The 26675-nt window shown below is 49.1% G+C and overlaps 14 protein-coding genes across 14 annotated transcripts; 7 read left to right on the top strand and 7 right to left on the bottom strand.

Annotated features, from left to right (window-relative positions):
• Positions 1 to 68: 68 nt before the first annotated feature.
• Positions 69 to 1726, bottom strand: N7537_007817 (uncharacterized protein; the record flags this gene model as incomplete). The annotated part of the gene is made up of 4 exons (XM_056898872.1): positions 1523 to 1726; positions 1363 to 1466; positions 1237 to 1308; positions 69 to 1166 (listed from the first exon to the last, which is right to left on the bottom strand). The coding sequence occupies exons 1-4, from the start codon at positions 1689 to 1691 to the stop codon at positions 69 to 71; spliced, it is 1443 nt and encodes a 480-aa protein (XP_056750948.1). The 5' UTR covers positions 1692 to 1726.
• Positions 1727 to 3150: 1424 nt separating this feature from the next.
• On the top strand, positions 3151 to 4803 carry N7537_007816 (uncharacterized protein; the record flags this gene model as incomplete). The annotated part of the gene is made up of 1 exon (XM_056898871.1): positions 3151 to 4803. One exon carries the CDS (start codon positions 3151 to 3153, stop codon positions 4801 to 4803), a length of 1653 nt encoding a protein of 550 aa, XP_056750947.1.
• A 649-nt stretch (positions 4804 to 5452) lies between these two features.
• N7537_007815 (phosphatidylinositol-specific phospholipase C) lies at positions 5453 to 6871 on the top strand (the record flags this gene model as incomplete). The annotated part of the gene is made up of 1 exon (XM_056898870.1): positions 5453 to 6871. One exon carries the CDS (start codon positions 5453 to 5455, stop codon positions 6869 to 6871), a length of 1419 nt encoding a protein of 472 aa, XP_056750946.1.
• Positions 6872 to 7104: 233 nt separating this feature from the next.
• Positions 7105 to 8154, bottom strand: N7537_007814 (mitochondrial 54S ribosomal protein uL10m; the record flags this gene model as incomplete). The annotated part of the gene is made up of 1 exon (XM_056898869.1): positions 7105 to 8154. One exon carries the CDS (start codon positions 8152 to 8154, stop codon positions 7105 to 7107), a length of 1050 nt encoding a protein of 349 aa, XP_056750945.1.
• Positions 8155 to 8445: 291 nt separating this feature from the next.
• N7537_007813 (anthranilate phosphoribosyltransferase) lies at positions 8446 to 9829 on the top strand (the record flags this gene model as incomplete). The annotated part of the gene is made up of 2 exons (XM_056898868.1): positions 8446 to 8805; positions 8864 to 9829. The coding sequence occupies 2 exons, from the start codon at positions 8446 to 8448 to the stop codon at positions 9827 to 9829; spliced, it is 1326 nt and encodes a 441-aa protein (XP_056750944.1).
• A 445-nt stretch (positions 9830 to 10274) lies between these two features.
• On the bottom strand, positions 10275 to 10590 carry N7537_007812 (Rpo12/RPC10 RNA polymerase subunit family protein; the record flags this gene model as incomplete). Its single annotated transcript, XM_056898867.1, has 2 exons — positions 10275 to 10299; positions 10379 to 10590. 2 exons carry the CDS (start codon positions 10588 to 10590, stop codon positions 10275 to 10277), a joined length of 237 nt encoding a protein of 78 aa, XP_056750943.1.
• Positions 10591 to 11135: 545 nt separating this feature from the next.
• On the bottom strand, positions 11136 to 13039 carry nar1 (iron-sulfur cluster assembly protein NAR1; the record flags this gene model as incomplete). Its single annotated transcript, XM_056898866.1, has 2 exons — positions 12926 to 13039; positions 11136 to 12854 (listed from the first exon to the last, which is right to left on the bottom strand). Exons 1-2 carry the CDS (start codon positions 13031 to 13033, stop codon positions 11136 to 11138), a joined length of 1827 nt encoding a protein of 608 aa, XP_056750942.1. The 5' UTR covers positions 13034 to 13039.
• A 469-nt stretch (positions 13040 to 13508) lies between these two features.
• Positions 13509 to 14747, top strand: N7537_007810 (uncharacterized protein; the record flags this gene model as incomplete). The annotated part of the gene is made up of 1 exon (XM_056898865.1): positions 13509 to 14747. The coding sequence occupies one exon, from the start codon at positions 13509 to 13511 to the stop codon at positions 14745 to 14747; it is 1239 nt and encodes a 412-aa protein (XP_056750941.1).
• Positions 14748 to 15482: 735 nt separating this feature from the next.
• Positions 15483 to 15944, bottom strand: N7537_007809 (uncharacterized protein; the record flags this gene model as incomplete). The annotated part of the gene is made up of 1 exon (XM_056898864.1): positions 15483 to 15944. One exon carries the CDS (start codon positions 15942 to 15944, stop codon positions 15483 to 15485), a length of 462 nt encoding a protein of 153 aa, XP_056750940.1.
• A 595-nt stretch (positions 15945 to 16539) lies between these two features.
• Positions 16540 to 17631, top strand: N7537_007808 (alpha/beta hydrolase family protein; the record flags this gene model as incomplete). Its single annotated transcript, XM_056898863.1, has 1 exon — positions 16540 to 17631. The coding sequence occupies one exon, from the start codon at positions 16540 to 16542 to the stop codon at positions 17629 to 17631; it is 1092 nt and encodes a 363-aa protein (XP_056750939.1).
• A 271-nt stretch (positions 17632 to 17902) lies between these two features.
• Positions 17903 to 19071, bottom strand: N7537_007807 (putative formamidopyrimidine-DNA glycosylase; the record flags this gene model as incomplete). Its single annotated transcript, XM_056898862.1, has 2 exons — positions 17903 to 18422; positions 18479 to 19071. The coding sequence occupies 2 exons, from the start codon at positions 19069 to 19071 to the stop codon at positions 17903 to 17905; spliced, it is 1113 nt and encodes a 370-aa protein (XP_056750938.1).
• Positions 19072 to 19527: 456 nt separating this feature from the next.
• On the top strand, positions 19528 to 20164 carry N7537_007806 (MIX23 family protein; the record flags this gene model as incomplete). Its single annotated transcript, XM_056898861.1, has 2 exons — positions 19528 to 19600; positions 19662 to 20164. 2 exons carry the CDS (start codon positions 19528 to 19530, stop codon positions 20162 to 20164), a joined length of 576 nt encoding a protein of 191 aa, XP_056750937.1.
• Positions 20165 to 20792: 628 nt separating this feature from the next.
• On the top strand, positions 20793 to 23411 carry N7537_007805 (peptide alpha-N-acetyltransferase complex A subunit NAT1; the record flags this gene model as incomplete). The annotated part of the gene is made up of 3 exons (XM_056898860.1): positions 20793 to 20874; positions 20935 to 22902; positions 22957 to 23411. 3 exons carry the CDS (start codon positions 20793 to 20795, stop codon positions 23409 to 23411), a joined length of 2505 nt encoding a protein of 834 aa, XP_056750936.1.
• Positions 23412 to 23898: 487 nt separating this feature from the next.
• On the bottom strand, positions 23899 to 25462 carry N7537_007804 (Tim22-complex subunit TIM54; the record flags this gene model as incomplete). The annotated part of the gene is made up of 2 exons (XM_056898859.1): positions 25368 to 25462; positions 23899 to 25304 (listed from the first exon to the last, which is right to left on the bottom strand). The coding sequence occupies exons 1-2, from the start codon at positions 25456 to 25458 to the stop codon at positions 23899 to 23901; spliced, it is 1497 nt and encodes a 498-aa protein (XP_056750935.1). The 5' UTR covers positions 25459 to 25462.
• Between the last annotated feature and the right edge of the window lie 1213 nt (positions 25463 to 26675).

Genomic DNA, 26675 nt, shown 5'->3' with positions numbered 1-26675 from the left:
TTGAGATGTACCCACGATTTGTTATTTAGATATAACTAAGTACTTTATCAAGAGGTGACCTATCTAATTCATTTAAGATTCAAAAGCATGAGCTCGGGCGACTCAACTAGGTCCTTGACCGTGTTACCCATTCTCGCCATCGTCGCACCATCAATGACACGGTGGTCCGCGCTCCAACTGAAGTTAACCATATCCCCGCGTGTAACCTGTCCGTCCTCATCAAAGACCGGCACAGCTCTAGACCTACCCACGCCAAGAATAGCCACCTCCGTTGGCACAATCACCGGAGCCACATATGTACCTCCAACATTACCAATATTCGACACAGTGATAGTGCCACCACTGAGATCAGCGGGCGTCAACTTGCCAGCGTTACCAAGGGCACTTAGCCGCACAATCTCAGTAGCAATATCTAAGACCGACCGGCTGGCGACGTCCTTGATGTTCGGGACAATTAGACCATTTGGTGTGTCCATAGCAATTCCGATATTGTGCTTGGCGCGCATGACTAGCTTCGGCTTTGTGGGGTCTGTAGTATCGACTTTCGAGTTGAGGATTGGGAACTCGGTCAAAGCTTGTGAAACGGCCTTGACGACGAAGGGGAGGAAGGTTATTTTGGTAGGATCACGTTTGTTGCTGGCGAGTTTCTTGCGGATGGCAGTGATGTCGTTGACTTTGAGTTCGTCGGCGTAAAGGAAGTGTGGAGTGTTCAGAGATTTGGTCATTGTCTTGAACATTTGTGATTGGATCGGGGTCAGGTTGACAATTGACTCTGTTTGTCGTGTGTCTGGTGACGCGGAAACGGGGGTGGGCATCGATGTTGGAACTGGAGAATCTCTCTCTGCTACGAATTTTAGGACATCTTCTTTCATCACACGCCCATCTTTGCCGGTCCCGTTGATGTCGAGGATGTTCACGCCGTGACTCTTCAGTAGCCCGCGTACGGCGGGTACTGCAAGGGATGCATGCTTTGTCTTGGGTGTCTCCGGAATTTGAATAGGAGGAGGGGTTATTGGAGAAGACTCGGCTTTTTGAGTCCTAGGTGTGATCTCAGAGGCCGAAGAAGGCTCAGAAGCTGGGGTAGGTTCCGACGGTGCTGCCCTTGATTCGTGCGGCGGGTTATCATCGGGATATTTTCCATCTGCAACTTCGATGTCGCAGAGTGCCTACCAAAGCCTGTCAGTATGGTCATTGCAGTGTGAATGTCAGATGGGCAAGAGTGAAGGTAGTACACACCCTTCCCGTTGGCACTGTATCGTCTGTCTCGAAATGTAGTTTCTTGATAACGCCCTCGTATCTCGAAGTAATCTGGGTTCGTTAGCCATTAACCTAGAACATGGGAACGAAGGAGATAACACTCACATCGTCGACGGCTTTATCCGACTGATATTGGCACAAAGGCTTCCATTCCTCAATATGAGCCCCTTCTTCCACGTACCATTGAATGATCTGGACCTCGGTGATACCTAGCAATTGTAAGTGAATAAATTAAGGAATGAGGTAGCAATTAGATAGAAATTACCCTCGCCGACATCCTTTAGAACTTGTGATTTGATCCCCCATAGCAGAGAGCTGGCATGGAATCTCCGGGACAAGAGCGGAGGTAGGGTGGAGCGAATGCGGAGGCGATTCTGGGGTAGACAAGGCCTGAAGTTACGGGCAGTGAGTCCCCCGCTGCGGCTGAAACTCATGATAAAAAGAGCAGGGTGGTAGAGAGAAATTCAAAAGATGTTTTTTTGAAATTATTGAAGAGAAAAGGAGCATTGTGTCTATTTTATTTGGCACTCGAGCATCGATTGTTCTGCCCGCACGCCGACGCTAACCGACGCTACCCACGTGATCTCCCCGCATCGATGCAAGTATGGGGAAGTAGGGGAACTATGGCCCTAACATCATATTTCCATTTATTTGTCTTCTTTTCATATAGATAGGCAATTTTTGCAATTTTATTCTATTGTGAAGTGCCAATTGGGGAGTCTCAAGCAAATAAAAATTCCACATGCTATATATGGACAGCTGGGGTGTATAAGATGAAGCAGACTAAGGAATAGAGCTCAAATGGCAGTTATATACTACTAGTAGGGGCAGTTAGAGTAGAATTTGTATGGCGCAAACAATGGGATTTGGTGTACTTAACTATAGTTCATGACAGACAGTCAGAATCCTCCCTGGGTGGCTGAGTGGGTGAGAGACACAAGGCCATCTGATTGCTGGGTGAAACAATGACTACGGGTGATACCGCATTGGGAAGCCTAGTTAATGGTGAAACTGGACAGGGTTTCAATCCTGCGCTGGGAGTAATTGGGGTACGGATCCTTTTTTTTCCCCCCTTCCTCTTCTTGCCTTTGGCTTGACCGGAAAAGAGACCAGTATGAGGCCATAGTCCCATCAATCCTCTCTTTCTATCAAGTGAATGAGCACCTTCACCACTAAATCAGGTTGCTTCCAATGCTCTGACACTCTTGCTATATTGATGTAAGTGTAATGATGCGGATGTGCAATCTCCGAGGTCAACTGCTGTTTATCCCGTTATATGCAGGTACCACATCAGCTTTCAGGTCTCCTCCACCTTGGACGCTACCACGCTACCCAAATTGGTCTCGGATAAATATAAGATTGCAACGCCATTATTTGGGTTTAGTGATGGAGAGACACAATCATGTATCCATCATGATTATCAGATTCGACTTGTCCCTGTTAGCCACCCGAATCCGGGTTCGGTCCTCGGTGATAACCATTGAGCTCATTTTCAATGCTCTACTGCAAGAATACGTTTTCTGCAAGGAATGAAAGAATATCCAGAACCTGCCTGAATTGTGTCCGCGTGTCAGATGTGGAGACGATATCAACATGATCGCCATAACCTTAGCCCAATGCAGAAACCGAGGCCGACTCTGCAAGACCCGCAATACACTATACCAGACACCGAGACACCAGGTAACGAGGCACATTTGCTAAAGAAATCTTTAACCTGTTTCAAAGCTATAACCTTGCCAAGCGTACCAAGAACGTTACATTACTAGGTACGTAGGTCGATCGCCGGTGAAGAAGCTTACCTAGGTATAAAAACATCCTCGGTCCCTCAACCCCTAACCTTGTGCTTCGAGTTTCCAGTCGCCCCAATTCTTCTTTTACGGTGATTCAATCATTATGACTCCCCTGACCAAGACTCTGGCCTCACTGGCCATGGGTGCTGCTGTCGCCCAAGCCCAGCTTTGGAACAAGGTCATCCAAACCTCCTACGGCCCCGTTGAAGGTTTCCAGTACTTTAACCAGTCCACTTTGGACAAGTACTTCGATGGCGCCGAGTCCAACGTCACCGCTTTCCTTGGTATTCCTTTCGCTGCCGATACGGGATATCAGAACCGGTGGAAGGCACCACAGCCCCGCGAGTCATGGAACAAGACCTTGAGGGCTACGGCCTTTGGTCCTGCCTGTCCTAGTGCCTCGTCTTCTGACATTAGCGAAGACTGTCTCAGTTTGAACATCTGGACCAACGCTGAGACAGCTGATGCCAAACTTCCTGTCATGGTTTGGAACCAGGGTTCCGATGAGACCAGCAACAACAAGTGGTGGTACGGCGGTGGCATGGCCTTGAAGGATGTCATTCTCATCACCTTCAACCGCCGTGATGATGCATTCGGATACCTCGCTGCCCCCGAGCTCAATGAAGAAGGCTACAAGCTCACTGGCCACAAAACCTCCGGTAACTATGGTGTTCTGGATCAATTGGAAGTTCTCAAGTGGGTGCAGAAGAATATTGCCAACTTTGGTGGTGATCCTACCCGCGTCACTGTTGCTGGTCAGTCTTTTGGCTCCTCTCAAGTCTACCATGCAGTCAATAGCCCTCTCTTCACGGGCTACTTCCACGGTGGTATTTCCCAGTCCGGGATTAGATACCCCTACGATACCATGCTGGCTGGCCTCGCTACCTCGTACGTCAACATGTCTACTGCTATCTCCAATGGCGCCAGCTACATCAAGGCCCACAACGTTTCTACAATTGAGGAGATGCGCATGCTCTCGATGGAGAGCTTACTAGTTGGTTCCTCAGACCGCGTGACTAACAGCTCCATTTGGTGGGTTACCGCACTCTCTGCCGGTTATCCTTTGATATTCAAGCCCGTTCTGGACGACTACGTGCTTCCATCCAAATACATCGAAACCTTGATCAATGGCCCTGCCAACGATGTTCCTGTGATTACTGGAAACACCAAGGACGAATCCGGTGCCTCTACAACCACCGACTACACCGTTTCCGAGTATGAGTATTACTGTGGACTCAAGTACGGCAACCTCTCCAGCGAGTATTTCAAGCTCTACCCCGATAACAACAACGGTACAATTGCCTCTCAGGCCTGGAACGCTGCTGCCCGCGATCTCTCCCTTGTCGGCTCGTGGGCCTACGCCACTGACTGGTACAAGTCTGCCACTGCGAACTTCTACACTTACTACTGGACCCATGCGCCCCCAAGCCAGAACCAAGGCGCCTTCCACCAATCTGAGATCATGTACGCACTCGGTGCTCTGTATGCCAATTCCGATACGTACGCTTTCTCCAGCGTCGACTTTGACATTCAGGAGAAGATGTCGTCCTACTGGGCCAACTTTGCGAAGACCCTTAACCCCAACAATGGCGGCTCCTACAATGGTAGCAGGTCGTTGCCTTATTGGAGCCCCAACAGTGCGGATGGTACCCAGGTTGTCATGGAACTGGGTAATCAGTTCAAAAATGTGCCCATTGCGAAGCCAAAGCAGGTGAAGTTCATCATGGACTACTTCCACCAGCAGGTTCCCTACTAGAGGTGTCTTGTTTCTGATTGACAAGCTCTGTAAGAGAAAACTCGGTGATCCCGATGGTTCAATAAATACATAACAAATTTATGTACTATATAGATATGCATGTAGCCAATATATACTATGTTTCTTGATGAAGGTATATCCATGGTAGGTATAACCAGGACCAACCTTAGTTATCAAGGCGATGACCTCAACTTGTAATAATTCGGAGAATATTGACAACATTGAACTTCCATCTCATGGTACAAAATACCCAAAATACCCATGCAGAATGACTTCAATCCAAGCAATTGATGAAACAAATGCGTACAATGTGAAATTATACGGAGTAAGCTCGGGGATATTCGGCCTAGATCTCTGGTGCCGATCTAGGCGTGACACTAATTGTCTGCATCATACATCGTACTCCGTACTCCAGACAGACCTTGAAGATCTCCGCTCTGTCTCACAATCGAGATGTCCTCGCGAATCAGCTTTACGTGCCAAGAACAAGGTGTTCCCTATCGGAGATCGTCCGCTGATCCCCAGTGGAGGGGTAACCCACTTCGATCTCAGCTCCCTAGGCAGCCGATTTCGATCCATCTCGAGACAAACCCTTCGCACAGGAACTCACGCTGATTTCCATTTCAATTCTCCAAATTGTCAATTCACAATGGTTGCCGAGCACCTCACTATCCGCAACAACACCTCCACTCCAATCGTCCTGAAGCGCATTGAGCGCTTCCCGGCACCGGAGAAGGATGGGTTCCATGCCTTCAGCACAATGGCCAAGAACTTCACCCAAGTCTTGACCAACCAAACCCGTAACGAGGAGGTCGCCTCCATCGAACAGGACAGCCGTCCCTTCGAGGAGGAGGAGGATGTTGACATTCACGTGGAGCCATTCGCAACGAAGAAGACCGAGCTACGCTCCTTCATTCACTCCGACAAGGAGCGCATGCGTCTAACCTTCGAGGTCGAAGGTCAGAAATACCAGATCCAAGCTCCCGTCCCCACAACAGAGTCCGCAGGAATGAAAGCACTAAACGAGAACCCCAAACACCGTTTCACTGGCATCTTCGTGGTCCCAGAGTCCTTCCTCGCAATCTTCTCCTCGGCGAACCTGAACGCCTGGATGCGCGAGCTCCGCGACGACACCCTCGTCTCCGCGCTCTCAATCCCAGGCACGCACAACTCACCCACCTGCCACATCGCGCCGCCCTCAGTGCGCTGCCAGGCCGTGAGCCCGAAAGAGCAACTCGAGAACGGCGTTCGGTTCTTCGATATCCGCGTGCAGCCTCAGTACCCTGACGACGCGGCGCGGGACGAGCTGATCCTCGTACACAGCGCGTTCCCCATCTCGCTGACAGGAAACAAGTACTTCCGCGACCTGATGCGTGAAGTAGACGAGTTCCTCGAGCGCAATCCGTCCGAGACGCTCATCGTCTCTGTTAAGCGGGAGGGAACCGGTAACGCGACCGACGAGCAACTCTCGCGGATCCTGCACGACCACTACGCCAAAGCTGATAGTCGGTGGTGGGTGCGACCCAAGATCCCGACTCTGGGCGAGGCGCGTGGAAAGGTTATCCTTATGCGTCGGTTTAACTTGCAGCAGAAGCTGAAGGATGAGCATGGTGGGAATGGTTGGGGTATTGATGCTGCTGCGTGGGCGGATAATACTCCCAATGCTAAGTGTCCTAGTGGTCAGCTCTGCATTCAGGATTTCTATGAGGTGCTGGAGAGTATGAATATCGAGAAGAAGATCAAGTTCGTCTCGGAGCAGATTGATCGGGCTAGCTGTTGTCGCTATCCGTTCGGTGTTCAACCTGATATGCATGCGACCAAGGCTTTCCCCTTCTACGTCAATTTCTTGAGTGCCAGTAACTTCTGGAAGACGGATACTTGGCCCGAGAAGGTTGCTGCTAAGGTTAACCCGGCGGTTGTGGATTATATCTGTCGCCGAGGCAAAGAGCATGATGCGGACTGCTCGACGGGTATTCTTGTTACGGACTGGGTTGGTCTGAATGGAGATTGGGATCTTGTGCGCTGCATTGTGGGCATGAATGCCAAACTGCGTTTGAGAGAGAACTAGTTGGTGAACATGGTGGGCACAGATCGGGAGGAAACTTGTCATTTAGGCGCAGTCTGTATGTTGCCCCATACAGGGAATGCAATGATTCATGGGTTAAACAGAAATTATGATGCACCAAAGTTGATTTCTTGCAAGTATACATTGATCCTGAAGTAGGAAGAGGGTGTCTTGGGGACTAAACGCAGAATATGATCTATTATACAGGAAAATGAATCAAAATGATCATGACCAGATTAGGACGATTCGCTCTTGTCGCCCTCCGGTCCCTTCTCCTCCTCTTCCAAAACGCTCCGGCGGCTCTCCAAGGTAAAGTAAATGCTCTTGCCAGCTCCCTCCAGAGTAGTTGCAACGCTGGAGCTCATGCTCTGCAAGGCGGTGACAAGCTGAGAGCGAAGACCGTCCATGCCACCTTCGATGCTGCCGACCCACTTGGTCTGATCGATGTCAAACACCTGGTTATCCACACGGGCAGCCAGCAAGTTAATCTTGCGGAGACCGTTCTGAACGATGGGCTCGTGATATTCCGGGTTTGCCTTGCGGGTAGGGGCCTTGAAGCCGGCTTCCTTGGGGGTGAGAATTGACAGTGCGGCCTTCATGTGCTCAGGCGAGACGGTAGGGATGGAAAGAACAGCAACGGGGCCGATGAGCAGAGGAGAAAGCTCGTGCATGCCCTTCATGTTCTTCACTGCCTCGTGGGCGGTGCGAGACAAGTCGTGTGTCAAGGCCGGGTCATCCTTCGAGCCGGAGATCGCAGGGAGCTCGGCGGACGTTTGTGTCACGGGGTCAATTGCACTTGGGGGCTTTCCTGAACCCAGGGAAGCCTCGCTGGGGCGGAAGTACTCGACAATGCGCAGAGCCACCTCGAAGATGCTGGTCTGGATAGTCTGGATCTTAATGTAAGGAGCGAGGGCAGGCGCCGTGCGGCCTTCGGCGGCAATCTTCTCGTCCACCTTTTGCAGGGCAATGGTTAATTCTCGTCGGATGGCGGCCCATTCCATGGACTTGAGGTTGTTGTGTTGGAAGAGCACGATGAGAGGAGATGTGCGGAGAAGGGAGGTGTATGACCGTAGGAGTTGCGACCGGCGGTATTCGGGATTGCGGTGCGAAGGTGGCTGAGTAGGAGGAAATCGTGATACGGGAGCTGGTGAGCGTGTCATCTGCTCAATTGAAGCAGCTGGCGTGACTGCCGGGGCCGCAGCGCTGGATGCGTTCCTGATAATTCGGAGTTCATTTTGGCATCGAGGGATTTGTTGAAGCGACGAAATTCTTAAACGAGGAGGCATTGCGAATGATTGATTTAGGTGGTAAATTTACCAATTCCCAAAACAATTCAAAAAAGGCGATATACACAGGACAAGGCAGGTTAAGACGAGCCCCCGGGAAATGGAAATGATATTTTTAGGGTCCTAAAAGGGTAAAGCGTCCTGATGGCGGTGAATTATTTTGCCGCTTATATCGGTTTCTCTTAAGAGTCACTTGATTGTTACGACTGCAGGTATCTTTTTCAGCTTGTGAAACCTCATTGGGATTGCTGGGCTATTGTGAAAATATTGTCGCTTACAAAGATTTCAAGTATGGCGGCATCTATATCCTCTCCCTCTCAGCAGTCTGAGTCCATTTCGATTGCTCCGCTCCTCCAGCGACTCGCCTACCCCGCGGCTGCCGGCATTCGAGTCAGCGCACAAGATCTCCCCCCCGTGAGTGCAAAGGAGATTGCTTCTGCCTTTGCGCTAATCTTCGAGGACCGGTTATCCCATATTCAGACCGCTGCCCTCCTCACATTGCTCCACTCAACCGGCAAGGATAGGCAGCCAGATGTGATTGCGAAATGCTCTGAATGCATGCGAGACGCTGCTTGCCAAGTTGAGAAAGCTCCACTTATCAAGATTATGAAGTCTCGTAATCTGAAAGCAGGAAATTATGAAGGTGGATTGGTATGCATAACCACCTCTATTTTGTTATTGAGTCATATTGATAAGCCGTGATGTATAGTGTGATATTGTTGGAACCGGAGGAGATTCTCATTCGACCTTTAATATTTCCACGACCTCCTCGATCGTTGCATCTCCTCTTCTCATGACAGCTAAACATGGAAATCGCGCTCAAACATCGACCTCTGGGGCCGCAGACGTCCTCAATGCCATCCAGCCATTGCCACCCAAGATCGCAGCCGTCACCGCTGAGAATTTACCCAAGGTCTACGAAAAAACCAACTATTCATTCTTGTTTGCCCCGAATTTCCACCCGGGAATGATGCATTCCAACCCTGTCCGCAGGGGTCTCGGCCTTCGAACGATTTTCAACTTAATGGGCCCCTTGGCAAACCCCGTTGATTGGGCCCTGGAAGCACGCGTAGTTGGCGTGGCATACCAGAGCCTTGGTCCAGTATTTGCTGAGGCTTTTAGACAAAGCGGAGCGAAGAAAGCCATGATTGTTTGTGGCGCCGAGGACATGGACGAAATCAGCTGTGCTGGAAAGACAAACTGCTGGAGGCTCTCCGAGTACCCGAACCCTGCATACCAGGCACCAGAAGATGATGCAGATGACTCAAGTGAGGATGATATCAACAATCCCCGCAGCATTGTCAAGGTCGACACCTTCCAGCTCGAGGCAGCAGACTTTGGGCTCTCTAGCCACCCTCTTAGTGATGTTGGCGGAGGTAAATCGCCCAAGCAAAACGCAACGAAGCTGATGAGTATACTTCGGAATGAGCTTCCACGGGATGACCCCATCTTGGAGTTTGTTCTCATGAATGTGGCCGGTCTACTCGTCACCTCGGGCATTTGCGAGGCCGATACCAGCAATATGGGACCTGGCGATGATGGTCAGGTCATCACCGAGCGTGGCCCTGGCGGTGGTCGCTGGAAAGAAGGCGTGCGTCGCGCGCGCTGGGCAATCGAGAGCGGGCAGTCTCTGAAGAACTTGGAGCAATTCATTGAAGTAACTAACCAGCTCTAAAGTAGAATCTTTGTGACTAGTTTTCGTAGGGTTGGATTTAGTTTGTTATAGCCTTTTTGGGTCCTAAAAAGCTTTCGGGTTGGGTTATGCATAATTTCATGTACGGTTAGATAACTATGTGGAGATTTCGAATCCATGAGTCAATGCCTATAATTCTCTGAAACCAAAAACATATAGTTCTTTCTAATGAAAAAGAGCTGAAGCCTATCCTCACAGGTCCAGATATGGACTAGGACTAAGAGGACATGGCTAGAACATCGTATCTGGTTCTTGTAGACTGAGACCATAGAAAACCTGGTTTGTGTAATTCAACCCCAAAGCGCCATTGTATGCATAATTCGTCAAAAATTCAAGACTTCGAAGGATCTGAGGCCGATTCCTTCGATCCCGCTTGAGCCATCGCAATCTCCAAACATCCCTATTTTTGTTGGGGTACATGAAACATCTACCGAGCCTGGAACTGGACCATACTATTGAGACGCAAGAACGAAAAAGTTAGCCCATGTCTCGCGTATATCGCATGATAATGTCTAGGAAAGAAAATCTTACCGCTTGGTACGCTCCTTGTACAGCACACGGTGACCGCAGTCCTTGCAGCGAATCTGGTCGCCGCGCTTGAGGGGAACACGGGCAGAGCACTCGCCGCACAGGTAGGTGACTGAGGGGCTGTCGATAGCCATGGCGTTGCCGAAACCGCCGGCTTGGGTGTCGAAGTTGTTCTGGGTGCCCATCGAGGGGACCTGGTAGGTTTCGCGAGACATCTTTTGGGGTTGAGAGTGAGGTGTTGGTAAGTTGGGTATTCGGCGTGCGAGTTGATTGTGACCGGTGGACTGATGAGAGTTGTGAGGTGGAAATTAGCTTGTAGGCTGAGATACCTCGATTCTTTTTTCTTTCTGGAGCGCGGGATTTTAGGTGCTTAGTCATGCAGATGACAGATTAGTCATCATATACAGGCCCCACCTACCTAGGCAGGCAATCCCCAGGGCTTGAAGTACAGGAAGTCCTCTGATTTTGAATGAAATTTAGAAAGGAGGTCTTGATTCATGTGTTTTGATAGCTCGATTAATATCATTGATCGTATCTGAAGGTATCTACCCCTTTTTTCTATGCATTTTATCATGTCAAGCTTAAAACAAATCAGCACCTCATGTATCGTTGACAGTGACTTCAAAAATGAAAACATGGTATATCCCCCAGAAAAATGCAAGAAAACCCAGATCCTGCGCCATGCAAACAAAGCAAAGAGGCCACGAAGAATACCACCACAAGGGTGGACCTTGTAGCAACGAAACAAAGCAGACAAGAATTACCAGCCACCACCAATCTTCCCCGCAAGCTCCACAACCCGATTCGTATCATTAGCAGGTGTTTGATCCTTGCCAACATCACTCTCTACCTTGCGGTAGGTAGTATAGACGAGCTTAGAGAGGGGGATGTCCATGTATTCCGACCAGGACTGCAAGCGTTCATGAATTTTAGCCTCCTTGTCAGCCAATGGAGACAGCTGAGACCGAGTCTCTAGTTCAGACTCAGACTCAGATTCCATGGAGAAATAAGCCTCGTCGACGCGGGCAAGCCACGCGCGCTGCTCATGTGGCGATGGTTTCATAGATGCGTCTAGTGCCTGTCCTTGGGAAGAACCAATGACTTCCCTAGCGTCCTCGACTCGGATCTGGCCACCGCCATTCGTGCACCCACCAGGACAGGCCATGACCTCCACGTAGGCGTAGTCTGACCCTGAGCTGTTTGTGGAAACGGCGTTACGAGATATAGGCTGGCGCCGACCTGCGGCGGGTCTGTCGGCGGGTCTGGCGGCGGGTTTTGCGCCGGGAAGCCTTGATACACGCGCGGGCTTGAGCTTCCGGACAAGATTTTGGATATTTCGGAAACCGTAATAGCGAGCTGCTTTCAGAATGGTTTGACCTTCTTGAGACATAAGCACATATTCGACGACGTCGACATTGCGTCCGCGGTTGATCACAAGTTCGCTGCCCGGGTTGCGAGCTTGGAAAGTCATGAGAACGTGATGTAGGTAGCCTCCAGAGGTACCCGTAGCAAGAGATTGTTCCGCGCGAGAGCGCTTGAAGGAAAGAAATGAATCGAGGATTTTTTCGGGGAAGGGTGGGGTAAAAGACGAAGGCAGAGGCTGCAAAGGTAGGGTTGGCAGTGAGAACCCTCGGGACGAAGCTAGAGACAGAAGCTCACGGGCAGTGATAACACAGTCCACGTCGCGAACGGGCTGCGTTTCAGAGTCCGTGGAATCTCCCTGTCGCCACGACACATCTGTGAGTTCTTCCCGACTAGCTTCTAGCTTCTTGTCAAAGCAGGGCATGACGGCCAAATGCCAAATCCGAGAAGGGTGGACCCCGAGAGACTTGCTCAAAACGGTCTTGAGGAATGTCCCCGACAGAGCTTGCGGAGACTTGAGTCGAGAGAGATGTGGAAGTATAAAAGGGTGAGTCTTCTCAGCGTAACAGATCCATCCAGGACATGCCGAGGATAAAATAGGCCGCTTGGGAAGAGTGTCATCCGACTGGCTCGCTGTTGACGATTCACCTGAGCTGAGTGAGTCCGAAACCTCGTCTGCAGTGAGTACCAGTACAGCCTCTCTCATGGCATTGGTGTCGACAACCCACGTAAATCCATTGCCGTGTTTGCCCCCACCCCGCAAGCCCTGCGGGCCACTAAGTAATTGGTTGATCATGTACCCCGCTTCTTTCTCAGAAATTCCATAAATCGTTGCCAGACTGGCCCTGACTTGCGGACTGACACTCGCGACAAAGATCTTACCCTCTCCAGAATCTTCGGTATTATTGACTGTGACCCCATGATGCTGATGCTTCAAGGGAATCTCCGGATGCGCATCAAGTGTATTGAGGACCTCGGCGTGAGACTGAAGTGATATCAACACAGCTTCAGCAGATGTAACACAGCCAGAGCAAGCGAGGCAGTCTGTCAAAGAAATCTGTGCGGGGGGTAGATTCTCGGGCTGGACTTTGTCTTCCGTTGTTACTTCATAGGCGTCCTATAATTAGAAAATTAGTAAAAGAAACTCAAATGCCACATAGTTCCAATGAGGCCAATAAGTGGACATACTTCTTGATTCCTCGTGTCTTTCGATGGAAGGGTTTCAACTGGTTTGATACACGCGACCCCCGGCGAAATGAAATCATTCAGATCGTCTGCTGACAGGATCGCGCTCATTGTGGCGGAGTACTGCTTTGGCTTTGAACGGTTCTGAATGAAGAGAAAGAAATGAGCTGAATTTGGCTTATTGGATTGCAAGGAATAATTAGAATAAAGACATCGAACCCTTGGATGATTAAAATAGTTCTGCAAGAAGGCGACAAGCCAACGGCGTTGCACGCTTTGTCATGGTGGCGAGATCGGAGATAAGCTCACCGCCCTGATGCGGGCTACGCTTTCTCTGATTGGTCGAATTGGAAGTATGCACGTGACCCATCTGATGTTTCTTTCAACTCGCACTGTTGGAGTCTTGAGTCTTTGTATTCTCATATTCTTTCAATCCATACTATTTAGGAACTTTAATGGATTACTTTTAGCCAATTGGCGAGTAAATATGGGCCATAAAGAACCCCTGGAACCCTCATCCTCATCAAATTAGCAACTTCTCTACTGTTTCTTTCACATATCGATCACCTTGTACACAGAGAAAGCCATGCCTAAAAGGAAACAGCCTGCCCAGTCCGATAACTCCAGGACATCACAGTCGACACAGTTCACAGAATCCACAGGTTTCCAGTTCGCAAACCAATCACCTTCCTCAAGCAGAAACAGTCAGAGCAGTAGTGGCCTCACTGGACTCATCGATACCATTGTTCAGAAATTCTCTTCTGGATCCAGCGACTCCCGCATCTCCAAGGCGTCTAGCGATTTAATAATGACTGGTCTTGATGGTCAGGCAAAGAGCCCTGACCTTCTCACACCACCCGAAACCGTATCCGGATTTTCACTTATACCAGAAAGTCAGCCTGATGTACTTAAAAAGAAACATCCGGCCCAAAAGCCTGATATGGCTAAGAAGCAGCACCCCAGTATTCATGGAAAAAGGGACAAGGGCAAGGGGGCCAACAAGCCTGAATACATTTCAATGAAGAAGGTCATAACAACAACAAAGCAAGCCACGATGGAAATTTTGTCCAGAACAGAATTGGAGGGAACTCGGTTTGGTTATATGGGGAACAGATGGACCTCTCCTGTGCTGGACCCTAATTCCGTGGAGTATCCAAACGTGGACACTGTGGTTAGGGTCGTGGCGGGAGACACATATGGCCATGCCCTCGAGATGCAAAATACGGGCAGCACCACCGATCACATGCCAGTATGTGTTCTCAACTTTGCCAATGCCGGCAAACCCGGTGGAGGCTGGCTCAATGGTGCTCGAGCCCAGGAGGAGCAGCTTTGCTACCGAAGTACACTCATTGATACTCTCCATACCCGATTTTACCCAATGGACGATCTGGAGTGCCTATATTCACCCAATGTGATCGTTTTCCGAAAGAGCTTGGACAACGCGTATAGTTTCATGTTGGGGGACGAACAACTACACCTAAATCCCACTGTCAGTGTTATCAGCATGGCAGCACGGAGCCAGCCTAAATTGACCGCCGACAAATCCACGTACATGGAAATAGCACAGCGATATCTCATGATAGCCAAGATGCAATTGATTCTACGCACGGCAGCAAACAACAATCACCGCCGCTTGGTCCTTGGTGCCATTGGTTGTGGGGCCTTTCGCCATCCTACTCAGGAGGTGGCCGACTGCTGGTACGAGGTTCTCATGAAAAAAGAGTTCAAGGGTTGGTTTGAGCGGATTTATTTTGCAGTTAGAGACGCCCCCAAGGAGAAAAATATTGAAATTTTCAAAAAGAAATTGGATGGTATGAACATTTGATGAGTCTTTCAAAGCTCAATTTTATTTCTCGTTAGCTTTTCACGCTTGGGGATGGTTATAGGAATTTTTGAATCAAGTTGCGTGTATATATAATGTAGGTTTTCCCACAGTTCTTCGACAATACATAAACATCTTCTGATTCTTTGCCTTGATACACCAAATCAATAGGTTTCAGGTGTTTTTTTCGAATTGTACTTCCGTCCGGCATTACTTTTATGTGAATTCAACCATTCTTACCCTTACAATAACTTTCACCCATTATTTTCGTCTACCAGTGTCGCTGTCTTTCCGTGCCACTTTTCACCAACTGGTACCATGAAGCAGTACCCTCGCATAAATCCACCAGGGCCGCTATTACTATCCTCGAACGCAGATAGGTCCTCGCCTTACTCGTCTTCGTACTTGTCCTCGCCCACCCGCACTATCCAGGTGGTTGATAGGAATTTATGTCTACATTTTCTATAAATTACTTGAGATTGGCCGGAGAATAAAATTACATTGTTAACAAACGGTGGACGGTAGAATCCATATAAAAATTTGACCACAACTGAGCATAAAAGCACAAAGTTGTAGAGATGGAAAAGAGAGCAACAAATAAACATGTAAAGAACAACAAGCGATATACTCATATATGTATAAAAAAAAAGATCAGCGCAAGGAGAATGTGCAACATACCTTCAGATTTTCCAATTATCAGGAAGTCCTCAACTCCAACCATCTAATGTTCCGTCGCATCTAGTTGCTACCAGGTTCTTCAATAGTCAGTTCCTCTTGACAAGTTGAGGAAAGCAAGAACCAGCCATCCCCGGTTTCTCCAGCAAGGGAAGGTTCAGTCTGGCTATGATAATGAACGCTGGTGCCAAAAGGAATCAAGAATTTGCGCTCAAGCCCGGCAAGCACTTCGACCATCCAGCGTTGACAATTCTGTACAGGGACTGCTACTACCGCTGATTTCACCTTGTTGATATCGCTTGCGGAAATACAGCCCACGTATTGCCTTCTCGATATACCGAAACTGTCCATTCTCTTCCCGGCCTGAATCTTGCGCTCGTAGTCACGATTCTGTGTAGGACCTCCAACGACGTGATACCATGTACAACGCAGCGACCCAGGGTTAGCAAGCAAAAGCATCCAATGCAAAGGGTCATTACCTCTCCGTTGACAGAATGCAACATAGACGTTCCATGAGTCAGCCATGTTTGACGAAATGATAGTCCTAGTCGTGTAAAATAATCGAACTTTTTCCTTTTCTGGGGGCGGGATTGTGATTGTTCGATGTTAGGATGGTTTGTTAGGATTCGAATGAGACTTGAGACAGATATATTCCAGGTTGGGACCGCCTGTAGGCTTTATATATCTGTCTCTTCGCTGATGTTATCCCTTCGCATACAATGACAGACAACCACTCTTTATGAGCGGAAAATGGAAATATTCGACATAAAGCCTATTGTCCGGGATTGGCATGAGTTTAACCGTTGATAATTGGGCTGATATATATAGTTTTTACCCATGTTTGGCTGTCTACTGTAAGAATTATGCGATATAAAGCCTCTTGCTTGGTATTAAAGTGAGTATAGTCATTGATAGATAGGTTAATCTATACGCTTTGTTACATACGTCTTGTTTTCTATTCGATAGCTGTGCATGGAATGCCTATCCGTATTACCAAAATAACAAAAATAACAACAAAGAACTTTCGAATTGGTCCTTGGCATTCATTTGAAAATAACTATCGGAAATTGCCCTTTCGTATCTTCTCATTTTGTCCTCTGTCGCCCCCAAATCCACCAAAATGTCACGAAATGCATACCCCGCTCCTCTAGTCATACCACCTCTGGGTGAAGAGCATACACACACTATTATTTCGCTCCATGGAAGAGGCAGCAATGCTAAACGCTTCGGTTATGAGCTCCTTGCCTCTGCGAACCTACAAGCTCGGCTTCCCACGGTGAAATTCATCTTTCCGACTGCAAGTAAGCGGCGGGCAACGAGGTTCAAAAAGATGCATATCAGCCAGTGGTTTGACAACTACTCCATTGAGGATCCCGGAGAGAGAACAGACTTACAGGTCGAAGGGCTATGTGAGACTGCTGAATTGATTCGTGACTTAATCGGCGAAGAGGTTCGCATCTTGGGTGCGGACAGCCATCGAAACATCGTCTTATGGGGGCTGAGTCAAGGTTGTGCTGCGGGTGTCTTCACTCTGTTAGGTGGCTGGCCCAACGCCACTGAAATAAACACGATCGGAGCATTCGTTGGGATGAGTGGATGGCTGCCATTTGAGCAGCAGTTGCACGAAATTCTGCAATGTGGCAAGTTTCCTGCGTCGGTTAGAGACGACCAGGAATCTCAATCCGATGATGACTCAGACTCAGATGATGGGAAAGCAGATATGCAGCAGCCAAACAGTGACGAAGAGTCAGACGCAGATGCAGATGCCTTCTCAGAACTGGACTTGGATGATGATCCGTTCAAAAGAAGCAGCCCTTCGCATGATGATTTCGACCCCTTTGCGGACGACGAGGAAGAAGCCTCACTGCTTGAGCACTCCATCAGTCATGTTCGGGATATTCTTGATCTTCCAATAATCTCAGCAGACGATCATTCTACAGAGGATTCGCAGCCACAACCAAGATTCCATCATCTCCAGACACCTCTTTTTATTGGCCACGGCTCTGAAGACCCAAAGGTTTCGGTGGAACTTGGAAGAAAGATGTCGCATGTTCTTTCAGCCGGTTTTGGGATGGATGTGACTTGGAAGGCCTATGAAGGGTTGGGACATTGGTATCGCGTGGAGGATGAGATTGAAGATATCTTGAAATTTCTTCAGGATAGGGTCGAGCTACCAGTGAGACAAGTACCTCCCCAAGACCAACGGGAGTAAAAGGATAAAGATCAATGACTACTTTTATGATTTACATAGATATACTCATATTGCCTCCGATATGGCTTAGATTATCCAATCCATTCGTTGCAAGTTACTAACGATATATACTGCATCAGTCTCACGCAGGTGAGAGTAGTCTGTCATATCATGCTGCGTTTTACTAAATAGAGTCTATTTCATTCCAGGAGACTGTTGATATTCCGATAGAAAATGCAGAACCATTCATTCAGATGCAGTCGCTAGGACCTCAGTTCCATATACATACATCTCACTTAGATGTACGGGTAGATCGTCTTCTGCCAACAACAGCGGGCTTTGGCTTCTCTTCTTCAAAGTACTCACTCTTTACAGTGGGTTTCTTTTGTTTTGGGGTTTCTCGCTTCTTTGTCTGTGTCATTTCTTCCGCTTCGGAGTCGCTTTCTTTCTTTAGGGTCATACGTTTCCGTTTTGAGTTGGCTGGTGTGGATTTTGCAACGTCTTCATCAACATCTTTGGCAACCGGACCAGTCTTCTTCTGGACAGTTGGAACAACGGCACTTGTTCGACCTCCAACGGTAAGGAAAGTGATCTTATCACCATTGGGTAGGAAGGCGGATTGGTTCTTTTTCCCCTTTCCCCAGCGGTGCTTGAAAAGCCAGTGCTCGGGAAACTTCTCTGAATCTGCCAGTACACCAATAGATGTGGAGCAGACATAATGAATGGCAGAGTGTAGTGCCTTGATCTGATCATCATTCAAAGTGTTGCTGTATTGTTCTGGGTGTATCTTGGCATGATAGAGAATCTCATCACTGGAAATAATTAGCTTCTGTATATTTCATGGTTTTTGTTTGATGAAAAGACCTACCCCATCCAGTTTCCGATCCCGCTAATATTCGCCTGGTCCAGAAGAAGAGCCTTGATCGGCACTTTCTTCTTTCCCAGCTTCTCTGTCAACCATGCTTCATTCACAATGTCTTTATCGGTGACTGGATCAGGCCCGTTTTCCTTGAGCGGAGTATGATTTCGGATTTCATCAGCGGGGCAATCCACCAGTCTAATGCGGCCAAGCCTGCGGGCATCCACAAATGCAGCTTCTGTTTTCGGCTCGTCACTTGTCTCCAGCAAGAACTTCCAATATTTAGGGGGCCACTCCTGATCTGCAGGCTTGTCGGTTCGATAGTAGTATGTATCAGCATCCTTGATCTTCAACCAGCCAGCCATCCCGAAGTGCATCACAACATGTGGTGGTGAAGACATTGTGATCCAGAAATATTTCCCTTGTTGGCCTGTTCCCACAACCTTCTTCCCTTGCATTTGCTTTTCGAATTCGGCAGCACTAGTGCCAACTTTGCCAAATATAATATCATCATGTTGTGCTTGTACTTTGGACAGCGTTTTCCCAACCAGGTGCTCACGAATGAAATGCACAATGCGGTGGACCTCTGCTAGTTCAGGCATGTTGGTGTGGTATTTTCAGTATCAATGGTTAAAAAAATGCAATAAATGACTTCGAGGGAATATACAAGTGTCTTCTCTCCGAAAGACGATCTGGCATAAGCAGGCACGCGATTCTCCTAAACGCGGATACGCGCTGTCACGTGCAGATAATTGAATGCGCTAGTCCCAAAGCAGGCCCGGAGCTGGGGGCTGATTACGGCATGACGCCGGTCGTCCACGGAGAGCTTCCAAGGTAGCTCACGCTTGCCACGAATAATACTAACAACTGTCACACAACAGATCATACTGCGTCTCAGTGAAATACGCTTCAATATCACACTTACCAACGCAACGTACGTTATACAACACTTTTGGACGACCTACCTCCATAAATAACGCTATACACATCCTCATTACAAACTGGAGTTGTTTTGGGTCAAATCGAGTCGAGAATCCGGGGAAGAAATTCGTGGGAGGATGTCACAGGCCTCATCGACAGCTGCGCCGGCGCTGACGCCTCGGTTCTGTTTTGACGAGAGGCTGTTTAGAGGTTCGTTTGGAATGTGCCGTCTTGATACAAGCTTATATTGACTTTTCCTCTTTTTGTTCAGACTTTCTTCGACTCTCAAGATCTACCATCGATGACTCGATTACACAGAACTTGAACGCGTTGATTACACCGGCCCAAAAAGGATTTGACCCATCATCAACATCGGTGCGACAAACCGACTCTAGCTCTCGGATCAACGCCGTAGCCTGCCAGACCTTCAAGGATAATGTGTTATTCCCGTCATGGCAAACAAGATCAGACGTTCTCACTTACTGCGCTGGTGTGGCTACGAGTCCGGATCCTGACGATCCCGACTTGATTCTTCGGCAAACAGAATCTGCCCGAGACCGGGAACGAGAAGTTGATGAGCGTCTGGACCCTTACTCTGCCCGCTTCTTTCCACGTGAAGCACGGACTGAGTCATTGGCCAATCTAATCCGCAATGAGCGCACTATTGAAGAGATCATTCGGGCTCGAACGTGGGGGATGGTATCAGAAAAATGCAGTGGATCTTCTACTTGGGAAGAAGCTCTCAATAGCTGGCGCCATTTGCATCAGAAATAGACTCATCTGGCAGGAGCTTGCCGCAGTACACTAGGATCACTATACAACTCAACTCTTTAATTCGGGGAGTTCCTCACTCCAAATTGTACATATCTGAACAGCCCTGACATTCTCGCTTCTGTTATTTTGCATCCTGCTTGCTTGCAGTAGAGTAGATTGGTTTTTGGTCTCGAATAGAAAGGGAGAGAATGATACGATATATATAGTCTGGTGATACTTACTACCTAAGAGAGGTGGCTTGTGCCATAGACTAGTCGATTTCAAAAACTTTAGAGTACAAGTCAGCAATAGCAATCTATTCAAGTTCGACATATAGAAAAAGAATGTATTTGGCTGTCCTCTTAAGTCACTTAAAAGGTTGCATGACATGTACATAACAAACCACGTGTGCATCACGAGATATCAATTTTACACCATATGCCAGCTAAAAGTAAAGAGTCAATAAATTTATGTATTTCAGCCTAATCTAAAACCAAAATCTAGTATGCTTCACTGAAGAAGTTGGATGGTGCGTGCTATCTTATCGGCCCATTGACTCTGCCAAGATCGGACTCGGAGAAGTCGTCCCCCGCACACATCGATTCCTCACTCGCACAAGCCAGGTCCTTCGACGTCAGCATCGCCCACAATGCCGGAAACATTGAGCACCAAGGACCATTCCTTGTTTCGTCAAGTGGTTCACCACTTTGAGATGAAGCAGTATAAGAAAGGTTGGCCTCTGAAGTGTCCTCGAACCACCTAGGCCCGTCTAACCACGTTTTACTTCACAGGCATCAAGACAGCAGACCAGGTCCTTCGCAAAAACCCCAAGCATGGCGATACCCAAGCCATGAAGGCTCTGAATATGAGCCAGATTGGGCAATTGGAGGACGCCTTTGCGCTCGCCAAGAAGGCACTCCAGAATGATATGAAGTCGCATATCACATGGCACGTGTACGGGTTGCTATTGCGCCAGGAGAAGAATTATGAGGAGGCAATCAAAGCATACCGGTTTGCTCTGCGTCTCGAGCCCGAATCGCAACCTATTCAGCGTGATTTGGCACTGCTGCAGATGCAGATGCGGGATTACCAGGGATACATTAAGAGCCGCAGTGCGATGCTGCAAACTCGTCCGGGCTTCCGCCAGAACTGGACGGCGCTCGCGATCGCTCATCACTTGGCCGGGGATTTGGCAGAGGCCGAGAAGGTTCTAACTACCTACGAGGAAACCTTGAAGGGTGCCATACCACATGTCGCCGATATGGAGAACTCAGAGGCCACCTTGTACAAGAACACGATCATCGCGGAGACTGGAAACCTCGAAAGAGCTCTGGAGCACCTCGAGGCTGTTGGATACCGATGCACCGATGTACTCGCAGTCATGGAGATGAAGGCGGATTACCTTTTGCGACTGGACCGCAAGGCTGACGCAGTGGCCGCATATACAGCTCTCCTGGAGCGCAACCCAGACAACTCGATTTACTACAATGGCTTGATCAAGGCAAAGGCCATCCCCGAAAGCGACCACAAGGCATTGAAGGCTCTATACGATGAGTGGGTGGAGAAGAACCCCCGCTGTGATGCTGCTCGTCGCATTCCTCTCGATTTCCTAGGAGGAGAGGATTTCAAGCAGGCCGCTGACGCCTATCTGCAGCGCATGCTGAAGAAGGGTGTTCCTTCACTATTCGTGAACATCAAGCAGCTTTATGTCGACGCGGCCAAGCGTGACGTGGTACAAGAATTGGTGGAGGGATATCTATCTGAAAAGGCAGCGAACGGCTCCGCGGAGTCGAACGGGGACAACACCGAGTTCCTGTCATGCACATACTACTTCCTGGCTCAACACTACAACTACCACCTCAGCCGCAACCTCCCCAAGGCCATGGAAAATGTCGAGAAGGCCATTGAATTGTCACCAAAGGCTGTCGAATATCAGATGACCAAGGCGCGGATCTGGAAGCACTACGGAAACCCAGAGAAGGCAGCAGAAGAGATGGAGAAGGCTCGTCTGCTAGATGAGAAGGATCGCCATATCAACACCAAGGCGGCCAAATACGTGCTCCGCAACAACGATAACGAGAAGGGTCTAGAACTTATGAGCAAGTTCACTCGCAACGAGACTGTCGGTGGCACATTGGGTGATCTCCACGAGATGCAATGCACCTGGTTCTTGACTGAGGATGCCGAGGCGTTCCTCCGACAGAAGAAGCTTGGTCTTGCCCTGAAGCGCTTCCACTCGGTTTCCAACATCTTTGATACATGGCAGGAGGACCAATTCGACTTCCACGGGTTCTCTCTCCGTAAGGGAATGATCAGGGCCTACGTGGACATGATACGCTGGGAAGACCGTCTGCGCGAGCATCCCTTCTACACAAGAATGGCTCTCGGCGCCGTCAAGGCCCATCTAATTCTTCATGACCAGCCGGATCTCGTGCACGGACCGATACCCAGCGGAATTAATGGACTCGATTCTACCGACGAGAACCAGAGGAAGAAGGCTCTCAAGAAGGCGAAGAAGGAGCAGCAGCGCTTGGAAAAGATCGAGTCCGACAAGCGTGCAGCAAGGAAAGCAGCCGCCGCTACTGCCAAGAGTGCTGATGGAGAGACCAAGAAGGAGGATGACGATCCCCTGGGCAACAACCTGGTCCAGACTCAGGATCCCCTGAAGGATGCCATGAAGTTCTTGACACCGTTGCTTGAGTCCAGCCCCCAGAACATCGAAGCCCAGTGCCTCGGGTTTGAAGTTTACTCCAGACAAAGTGAGTTAATTTGGTAGATCCTTAGACGGGACCCTCATGCTAATACGATTATAGACAAGCACCTCCTTGCCGTCAAGTGCCTTGTGGCCGCCCATTCCATCGATCCCTCCAACCCTACTCTCCACCTTCAATTGCTTCGCTTCCGCAAGTCTCTTGAGAGCCTTGCCGAGCCTCTTCCCGAGCAGGCTGCCGAGGTTGTCAATGCCGAATTTGACAAGCTGCTCCCAAAGACCCAGAAGCTCGAAGAGTGGAACGGGTCTTACCTATCGGCTAACAAGGACAGCGTCGTACACGTGCAGGCTGGCCTGTCTGGCCGTCAACTTTTGAACCCTGAATCCAAGCCGCAGTGCGAGCAAGACCTGCTTGCTACCCTCGATTCCTCCGAGATCACCATCGACGAGGCTGTCACTGCCTTGGACATTCTGAACAAGTGGGGCAGTGATAAGACTGCTTACGCCCAGAAGGCGAACAAGAAGTGGCCCGAGTCTTCGGTCTTCGAGCTGAACTGATTTGATACGAGTGGAGGACCGTGTGGACTCCGGCCCCCATCTCCGCTTCAATCGTGAGTTGCCTAGCTGCCTAGCAATATAACGCAGTGCCAGGAGTTGGGACAACAAAAGAAGGTTAAAAACATAGAGAAAGACACGGGATGAGCAAATATACTCTGATATTGGCCAATGCCAATTTGGAGTGAGTATACAGGTGCTGGGAGAATCCAATGTACCAGTATCTATTGCCAGTCAAGCAAGGACTAAACGTAGAACAATCTACCCCAAAATTCGAAAACACTATTTCCATCAATGTACATTTCTATAATGGGGACATCAAAACGCCTTTAATATACAAGCCGAGGAGGGAGTCGCAATATGCTAAACAAAAAGACCAACACATGCCATGCCGTGCTGAATGCCAGGGAAGAATCCATCCCGTAACCGTTATAGTATATAGCCAAATTCAAATTGTGAAGATCAAACAGAAAATGTTTTGAAGACCTCTTCACTCTTCTCCATCGATGTTACCCAAGATGGGCTTACGTCTGAGGACCTCGTCACTCTCGCCATAGCCGTAATCGACCCACATGCGCTTCCAGAAAGGCACGGGAGCCGGCCGCTCCTCGCCAAGAATGTATTCCTGTTGCTCAGCGATGCGTTGAGAGCGTGCTTCATCTTCCGGAGAAAGGGTGGCGCGCTGCATGCGCGAGGCAATGCGCTGATCAAGCACGATATCATCGAGCCACTCACGCTCCTTCACATTCCCGTCTTCGTCGCGCTTGTGCACTGACTTGTGCCACTCACTTTCAGCAGCCTCCATTACGGTCTGCTGCTCATAGTTGCGAGGGGGGAGGTCGGTGAACGAGTTGTCAGTAGAAAGGGTGGAGTCAACGCTGGCAGCAGTGGGCTCGGAGTCAGCACTGAGGGCGTTTTCGCGGTATGGCCGTGCGCTGTTCGCGAGGACAAGTGCGGCAACATCGCGCCCGACTTCCTCGGCAAGGTAACGTTGTGTGAGGAAGCGGTAGACTCGGATCGGGGTGTTTAGGAAGCCAAGGAGATGGGGGAATTCGACTGGGGTGGAGCTGTCGAAGGACTGGGGGAGAGTTTGGGGGAGGATGGCGGACGAGTATTCGCTGGGGTAGATGTATGCGGGAGTAGGACCGGCTGGCTTAGCAGGCTTCTCTTCTTTCGTCTCCTCTTCCTTCTCGGGCTCTTCGATCTTAGGCTCAGGGATCTCATCTTTTTTCTCTTCAGAGAACTCGGGAGAATCGATGCTCGCAATCTCGGGATTCGCGAGACTAGCGGGTTTCTCCGCACTGACGTCCTTCGATGTATCCGCCGTCAACTCCTCCGGAGGCGGGGCTGGCGCATCCAACGGGCCAAGCCATCCCTCGTGCAAGCCCCGGATATATTCCTTCCAGGTGTGTCGGCCGATGACCAAGTCGCCCTTGGGGCCCGGCTCATCAGTGACTCCAATGTGTTCCCGGGTAGCAGCAACGACTGCATCCACACCGACCTCTTCGACGGCCGAGCTGGGCTCTCCGGCCTTTCGGCGCAGCTTGCGAATGTTTTCCGCCGTGTTGGCTCTCACGTCGCCCTCACGTCGCCCTTCGACCACTGTGTAATCCAACGCCGCCGCCACCAGGATTGGTTTGACATATTCCTTGAAGTGATCCCGGGCCACACGCAGACCATCTCCTGGTGGCGCAGCCAAGTATACCGTCATTTTCCGGCGCATCTGGTCGATTGGTAGAGTTTCTTTCGAAATATGGGCCACGAGCTCCGACCACTTTTGTTGTACGCGACGCTTCTCCCGACGATCGTATATAAGAGCACCGGTGAATGATCCAGTGATAGTAAGGAAGATCATCCAGTTGCGAGAGGGCAGTTTGAACCGCATATTAGGGAGACCTGTTGATCATATCAGTGTTAGCAATTTTTTGGATCGTTCAAATCTGGGGAACAGAGACGTACCCATCATTTTGAACGCTGGGTTAGGCGGCTTCGGGGCCGCCTGGGGCTTGCCAGTGCCCGAGGGCACAGCAGAGCTCGAGGAGTCTGCCATTGTGTATAATGGAGAAATCGTCTATACGTATAAATAAAGTACACCCGGGGCATGCTCGATCGGGGAAAATTGTTTGCCTCGGGAATACCTTATCCCGACGTCACGTGGCCTTATATAAAACTCATCCGGGTTAGCATCGTCTGCGTCGGATCTTATGAGGTATGACATGTGAATATCATGTTGCTCAGCTTTCTGATCACTTCGGTGCCTTGGCCTTTTTTGCTTTCCCAGGAAAATTTCAATTATCTAGGCGAATCATGCAAGAAGAAACCACCTGGCAACAAACACAGCATCACCAGGAGGCCCTCACAGAGCTTTTTCCTTGCCGCAAAAACCATATCTGTCTGACAACAGGCATTGAAAATGAAAAGCATACGCAATATAACCCATTTAACCCTTGCAAGGATTAAGCAATGATACTGAAACCCCAAGATAATATGTAGTAGCCAAAAAACATTCGAACCTTAACATGACAAAATAAGCTTTCAGAATATACTTGGGAGCACTCTCTCGAAGCCAGTTTAATTTGCAAGCTTGCTCACTTTCGCTTTGACTCTTCAATGTCCGTCTTTTGAAAATGGAAGACGTCGATCATAAGCTGTCGGATCGAGCTGAGCAGTCTTTCATTGGATACGTTCGATATCACCTCGCTTGCTCAAGGTATACAATATATTCGCTGTGGAGCATCAGGCAATCGAAGACCTCGGGAGTTCTATGATATGAGCTTGCAGGCAGTCGGACAACCGACGGAACTGGGCCCTGAGGCATATGAAAGCCTGATGAAAGGGTCTTACGATGTGAGGTCCGCAGATGAATGTGGTGAGAAAAAGGAAGATCAGAGAATCACTTGGCAGAAGTTAATGTTCTGCGCAGTGATCTCATAGCTACACATAGTAAGCAAGGAGGACATGCTTCTCGTGACTGTGTGACTTTTAAATAGAAACTTTGTATTTTATTTTATTTTATTTTCCATTTCAGCTCAAGCTTCATCAATTCCAATTCTTTTGGGTTGTGATAAAATTATAAAATTATACAACTATACAACTATACAACTATTGTAAACCCAGAACCAAAAATATTAGGGTTGATCTAGCACGCCTCTATCCTGGTTTTTCCACCCTGGATTATGCGACACAGATCCAATCGATGCAGATCTAACTTGGAAGCCAAATAGAGAAGGTTTCCCATCGAAGCAGCCCCGCCTGCCCAGGTGTGCA

The sequence above is a fragment of the Penicillium hordei genome (genome assembly GCF_028827395.1).
Source record: "Penicillium hordei strain IBT 12815 chromosome Unknown utg000004l_segment0_segment0, whole genome shotgun sequence".
In the NCBI taxonomy this organism is placed as follows: Eukaryota; Fungi; Ascomycota; class Eurotiomycetes; order Eurotiales; family Aspergillaceae; genus Penicillium; species Penicillium hordei.
Note: the sequence above shows the minus strand (reverse complement) of the source record. Positions and strands in the feature narration are given on the sequence as shown.